The sequence below is a fragment of the Pipistrellus kuhlii genome, unplaced genomic scaffold (assembly GCF_014108245.1).
Source record: "Pipistrellus kuhlii isolate mPipKuh1 unplaced genomic scaffold, mPipKuh1.p scaffold_m20_p_59, whole genome shotgun sequence".
NCBI lineage: Eukaryota > Metazoa > Chordata > Mammalia > Chiroptera > Vespertilionidae > Pipistrellus > Pipistrellus kuhlii.
In genome coordinates, this window is record NW_023425561.1 from 1227501 (window position 1) to 1233477 (window position 5977).

At 68.8% G+C, this 5977-nt stretch overlaps 1 protein-coding gene across 1 annotated transcript; it reads right to left on the bottom strand.

Moving 5' to 3' along the window:
• On the bottom strand, positions 1 to 5490 carry SLC22A6 (solute carrier family 22 member 6). The gene is made up of 10 exons (XM_036417227.2): positions 4966 to 5490; positions 4600 to 4703; positions 4237 to 4391; positions 3156 to 3324; positions 2626 to 2749; positions 2345 to 2460; positions 1305 to 1519; positions 1075 to 1183; positions 335 to 538; positions 1 to 146 (listed from the first exon to the last, which is right to left on the bottom strand). The coding sequence occupies exons 1-10, from the start codon at positions 5332 to 5334 to the stop codon at positions 53 to 55; spliced, it is 1659 nt and encodes a 552-aa protein (XP_036273120.1). The 5' UTR covers positions 5335 to 5490; the 3' UTR covers positions 1 to 52.
• Between the last annotated feature and the right edge of the window lie 487 nt (positions 5491 to 5977).

Here is a 5977-nt window from a genome sequence, read left to right on the forward strand (position 1 = left end):
CTCCGTCCTCTTGCGGCCAGGACCTGCAGGCCGGCTCCCGGTGGGCGCCTTCTCAGTGCTCCCAGCCCTCCTTCTGCACCGAGGCCTGCAGCGGGACCATCTGCTTCTGCTGCTCCTGCTGCTGCCGCCGTGCTTTGCCTCTCCTCCTGGGGGCAGGAGAGCGGGCCCTCGGTGTGCGGCCCCTGGGGGCTCCCACTGGCTGTGCCCCGCGACCAGCTCTGCCTCAGACACCTCCCGCCCAGGAGACCCCGAGGCAGCCCCGGGGAACGGGCGAAGAGCCCGGCTGGGTGCAGTCTCGGGGCCGCCCCGGCCTGCCCCTCCGGCGGGAGCCCACCTGCTCTCCAGCTCGTGCACCGTGTCCGGCAGGGGGTGGCCCAGGGTCTCCGGCAGGAGGGCGGCCACGGCGCTGGCGGCCACGGGGACGGCGCCGAAGATGAAGGAAGGCGCGGAGGGGAGGAGCTCGGCCGTCATGCTCACCAGCGGGCTGGCGATGCTGCCGAAGCGGGCCACGGTGCTGCCCATCCCCAGGCCCGTCTGCCTGCGGGCCGCGGGGCAGGGGCCGGTCAGCGTTCCGGCATCAATGTCCTCTGTCCCCCATTTGATCGGCAAACCAGTTTGGCATTTGTTTTCAAGGTGAGAAGAAGGAGGAGGAGGAGAAGAAGGAGGGGGAGAAGAAGGAGGAGGAGGAGGAGAAGGAGAAGAAGGAGGTGGAGAAAGAGGATGAGGAGGAGGAGGAGGAGGAAGAGAAAGAATAGGAGAGAGAGGAGGAGGAGGAGGAAAAGGAGGAGGAGGAAGGAGAGAAGGAGGAAGGAGAGGAGGAGGAGGAAGAAGGAGAGGAAGAGGAGGATCTGTAGAAGGAGGAGGAGGAAAGGGAGGAAGAGAAGGAAAAGGAGGAGGAAAAGGAGGAGGAGGGGGGGGGAGGAGGAGCAGGAGAGGAAGAGTAAGAGGAAGGAAGAGGAGAAGAAGGAGGAAGGGAGGAAGAAGGGGGGGGAGGAGGAGGAGGAGGGGGGAAGGAGAGGGAGGAGAGGGAAAATATTTTACCCAGGCCCCGCCCCCCATTGGACTGGCGCTCACCGCATCATGGTGGGGTACAGCTCCCCGGTGTACAGGAAGATGCAGTTGAAGGAGGACGCCAGGCAGCCCTTCCCCAGCACGGCCAGGGAGGTCCGGACCGCGGTCTGGTCTGGAGAGAGGAGGGCGTCAGCGGGGTCTGGGGCGCGGGGGCCTGAGGGTGCGGCCGGGCTCCCCGGGGAGGAGTGGAGTCACGCGTGGGGAGGAGGCCAAGGGCGAAGGGCCGTGCTCACCCTGGGGGATCACCCCATTGGCCAGGATGCAGACGCCCGCCAGAAGCAGGGAGGCGACCTGCGCCGGCCGCCGGCCCAGGCGGTGCATGGCGAGGAAGCACACGAGCTTGGCGGGCAGGTCCACCGCCCCGAAGATGACCTGCAGGAGGTGGATGCTCACCCCGAAGGCCTGCAGGTCCATGACCAGCCCGTAGTAGGCGAAGCTCGTGGCGAACCTGGCGGGGAGGAGGGGGGTCGTTCGCGGGGAAGGCTCAGGGAGGGTGAGCGGCACAGGGCACCGGCCCGAGGAGCTGGGCCCGGCCCGCTAACCCTCCTTCAGACAGTGGTCTCCGGCTTGAGTATGGGGGCGGTTCTGCCACGCCCGGATTGTTTTCACCCGCTGCTTTGTAGGATTTGCGTCGTCTTTATCTCTATCCTGTACGTTGAACCCGGGCTGAGGGGCGGGGGACAGGCTCTGTCTTTAGGGCTAAGATGCTGGGAGGGGCAGTGGCCTTCTGGGACCTGCCCATGATGCTGGGACGGGCGCTGTTTCTTCTCAGGATGTCCAAAGCCCGCACAGTGATAAAACCCCAGCCCAGGGCAGCCAACCGGGCGTCTGGGACCACTGGAGGTCTGCGAGGTCTGAAGGGTGGGGCACCGCTGACCTAGAGCACACCCCAAACTGTGACCAAGAATGCATTGGGGAGGGGGCGTTGTTCCGTTGGACAGCGCCTTTCTGAGCTGACGTGGGGTGTCGGGGTGACGGGGCCGGGAGGGGAGCTGAGAGGAGGGCCACGGGGGATGTGGCAGAGGGAACGGCAGGCGCGGCTGAAGCGAGCCGCAGCCACGATGTGCGCTTGGAGGCCGGTCTGGGCCCCTGAGGCCTGTGCCCGAGCGCTGGCCAAGGCCGGGACAGCCGCCAGCGTTTGCCAGCCAGGCTGGCCTCTGCCCTCGCAGCAGCGCTGGGGCCTTCCCTCCCACTTGCCCGACCCCCCGCCCCCCTCCCCCCCCCCCGCACGGACTCTCTCCCGCCGCGGCCGTGGGTGTCCCGGCCGCCCTACCAGAGCACCGAGAGGCAGAGGAAGAGGCGGCGCAGGGCGGGCTGCCGCAGCAGCTCCAGGGCGGAGGCCTTGTCCTGGCCCAGGCTCAGCTCCTTCTGCAGGCTGGACCGGAGCACCTGCCGGGCAGGGAGGGCTCAGGCCTGGCTCCCCTCGGGCTCCTCCCAGGCCAGCCCAGCCCAGCCCAGTCCCGCCCAGCCCCTCCCTCTGGGCCCTGAGACCTGGGTTCTAGGCGTGGGGGTGGCGCCTGGGGGGAGGGTCCTGGGGAATGCTGGGGGTCTCACCTCCATGTTAAGCTTGGCCCCCTCGTCCGGCTTCCTGTTGATCCGGGCCACTCTCTGCAGGGCCTTCAGGGTGAGGTCCAGCCTCCCGGAGGAGGTGTACCAGCGGGCTGACTCGATGAAGAACCTGGGGTGGGGGTGGGGGGTAGGGGTTGGCATCGCTCCGGTTCCAGGCGGCTGGGCTGGGCGAGGAGGTGAGCTTTAGGCGCCTGTGGTGGGGTTTACTGAAGTCTGGGAACCCAGGGGCTCTGCTAGTCCGACTGTTCGGGACCACAGGCGGCGCCCAGCTCGGCGAGGACTCACTGTGCAGCAGGAAGTCAGCTCTTGGGTGCGGGGGAGAGGGAGCCGCACGGCAGGCTGGTGCCCGGGGTGGGGGTGTGGGGAGGGGGGTCGAGGGTCGGGTGGGGAGCTGGACGCCTTGGGCCAGATCTTGCCCCCACAGCCCCTTCCCCGCTGTCAGGCTGAGGCTTTGCCTGGCTTTGACCTTTGACCTTCTCTGAGTCTGTCCCTGGCAGTCCCCCGGGCCCACGCACCAGGCGTAGACGAAGGAGACGAAGTAGGGTACGGAGACCAGCAGCTGCAGGTGGCGCCAGGGGGGCACGGCGTAGGCCAGGCCGGCCAGGACGAACTGGCCCAGGCTGTAGGTGTAGCCCCCCAGCGTGGACACTTGCGCCCGCATGTGGATGGGCATCCACTCCATGTCTGAAAAGAGGGTGAGAGCAGAGGGTGCCATTCCCGACCGCAGGGGCGGGGCCTGGGCAGGCGGGCCCCTCTGCAGCGGACCTCGCCCTGGCCAGCACTGGTGCCGTGGGGAGGTGGAAGGCCAGTGGAGGTGGGGGTGGGGGTGGGGATCCCCGGGAATTGTCCCCTCCTCTCCTCTGCTCTCCTGGGCGATGGCCCCGCCCTGCGCTCCAGTCCTGGGGGGGCCTCCTTTCCCTCAGGGGCCCCTGACCACTCCGTCCCCCTCAGCAGCAGCCGCTCCCCGGTCCCACCAGCCTGGCCAGACCCCCCGCTTCCTTCTGCCCTGGGGATCGGGTGGGAGTGATGGTCCCTCTGCCCTGGGGAGCGGGTGGGGGTGAGGGCAGGTCCGGGAGGCGGTGGGGTGCAGACAGATGGGGCGTTGGGGCTGCGCTCTCCAGGGGTCCTGCCGGGCCCTAGCTGAGTCCTGGTTAATTCAGAGAACCCTAAACCCTTGGATTGCCTTCTGGGCTTGAGGAGTGACCTCGGGTCAACCCCCCTCCCACCGCCCTGCCTCGGGCTCCTCCTACACGGGGCTGTCTTGGGAAGTTGGGTATTTTACATAATAAAGGGGGTGAGATCTATGGGGAGGGGGGTGCAGACGCCCTGCCGGGGGCCCTCTGGACGGTGCAGCCTCCTCTGGGTACAGTCCTCTCCGCTCCATCGCTCCATCGCGGGGCGAGGCCTGTGTTCTAAGCCCGTGTCTGAGGGGTCAGATCGGTGGAAGCCCCCCCACCCCTGGACCCCAGAAGCTATAATGTGTCTGGAAGGCAGACCCGGAGGCCAGGGGGGCAGAGCTCAGGAAGGTGGGCTGGGAGGGGGCGGAGTGGGGAGAGGAAAGGGGCAGGGGCCCCCCCGTTCCCCAGCACCCCTCACTCAGGATCATGCTGCTGAGGCTGACGCCGGACAGGGCCACGCCCGAGAGCAGCCGGAAGGCGCAGTAGGCGGGGAAGCTGGGAGCGAAGGCTGCGCAGGTGCCGGAGGCGGCCAGCAGCAGGTGGCTCAGGATCAGCACCTTCCGGCGGCCCAGCCTGCAGGACAGAGGAGGATCCCGTGGGCAGGATCCCGTGGGCAGGATCCCGTGGGCAGGATCCCGTGGGCAGGATCCCGTGGCCAAGGCGCACGCTGGGCTGGGACGGGCTGGGCCCCGGGTCCTGGGGGGAGAATGCCAGCCTCCCCCGAGGCTGGGGCCCTCCGCCCGGCCAGGGGCCCGGGGCCCGGTCCCCGCCCAGGACTGACCTGTCCGCCAGGTACCCCAACACCACGGCTCCGAGAAGCACCCCCACCATGTAGAGCGACTGAGCCAGCTGGCGCAGGGCCCTGTGCGAGCACACGAGGTCCCACTGGGGAGAGGGCCGAGGGGCAAGGGTCAGGGGGGAGGAGCCGGCGGCACGGCAGCCTCCTGCCCCCCGCCCCTGCTCCGCTGGCCTTCTCGGCCTGGCCCCGGCCCCCTCACTGCCCTTCCCCATGGTCTCCGGCCTCAGAGCCGACAGGCGGATCTGCCCTCCCAGCCACCTCCTCCCACGGCCCCTCAGCTCCTTCTCCGCCCCCCTCTGGAGGACTGAGGCGGCTGTGTGCGCTCGGGGTGCGGGCCCGGCGGCTCACCTCGGTCACGATGGTGGAGGAGAAGGTGCTGTTGTCATAGATCCAGCCGTCGGGGCAGGGCTCAGTGGTCTCCGTGCCGTTGGCCTCCGAGCCGTTGGGCCAGGGCAGCCCCCTGTGCGGGGAGGTGAAGCGGAGGCAGGACTCAGGCCGCCCCTGCGGGTCCCGGGGCAGCCAGGCCTCCGGCTCCCGGTGCCCGCTGCGGTTGGCGCCGGCGGGCGGACGGCAGTGGTGGGCGGGGATGGCGGCCGTGAAGTTCTGCAGGGTGTTGTGGGCGGCCATGAGGAGCAGGGGCAGGATCACCAGGGTGACCTGGGCCTTCTGGAAGCGGCCGACGCCCCCCAGCTGCTCCAGGAGGTCATTGAAGGCCATGGGGCAGGGCCCGGCCGGGCGGCTGGCGGCTGAGGACGTCCAGGCCCCGGATTCCCGTCCGTGTGTCTGTCCGCCCGCTGGCCTTCACTGGAGGATCGGGGCTGCCGTGGCTCCTTCGGCCGGGCTGCTCCGGGAGCTGAATCTGAGCCGGCCCTGTGGGGGGGACACAGCCGGTGGGGCGCCCCTCCTTCCTTCTCTCGCTCCTGGCCTGCCCCTCCCTTCCCCTCGCGGCCTCTTCCCACTTGGTGGGGCTCAGCTTTGGGGCAGCTGTGGCCGGACCCCTAGGAGGGCAGTGTTTAACCCTCGGCCGGAGGGAAGGAGTTAAAGTGTGACTAAGTATCAGGGGATTAATGAACCTCCCAGTGTCCTGGTGTCAGTGGAATTCCTTCACGTGGCTGTAAAGGGCAGGAGCGGGCGGACCGAGGTGGGGATGGTGGGAGGGGATGGGCTTCGAGGGCCCATCTGGGCCTCTGGGGGCCGGCGGCCACAGGGCGGGACCTTTTCGTCTTCCTTTCAGTGGGAAGACGGGGTTCTGAGGAGGGTGGCGGCCTCTTGAGGGGCGTCTGTCGTTTTTAGTGGACAGGGTCCGGTCTGTCTTTGGGGAGGGGTGCCAGCGTGCAGGACGCCCAGTTGACTTGGATAT

Excerpts from the sequence above, each read along its gene's own strand:
- SLC22A6 (XM_036417227.2), bottom strand. The coding sequence starts at position 5,334 with ATGGCCTTCAATGACCTCCTGGAGCAGCTGGGGGGCGTCGGCCGCTTC. Across the intron at positions 3,325-4,236 it reads CCTCAGCAGCATGATCCTGA|ACATGGAGTGGATGCCCATC; the intron begins GTGAGGGGTGCT and ends CCCTCTTTTCAG. Across the intron at positions 2,461-2,625 it reads GGGCCAAGCTTAACATGGAG|GTGCTCCGGTCCAGCCTGCA; the intron begins GTGAGACCCCCA and ends CCTGCCCGGCAG.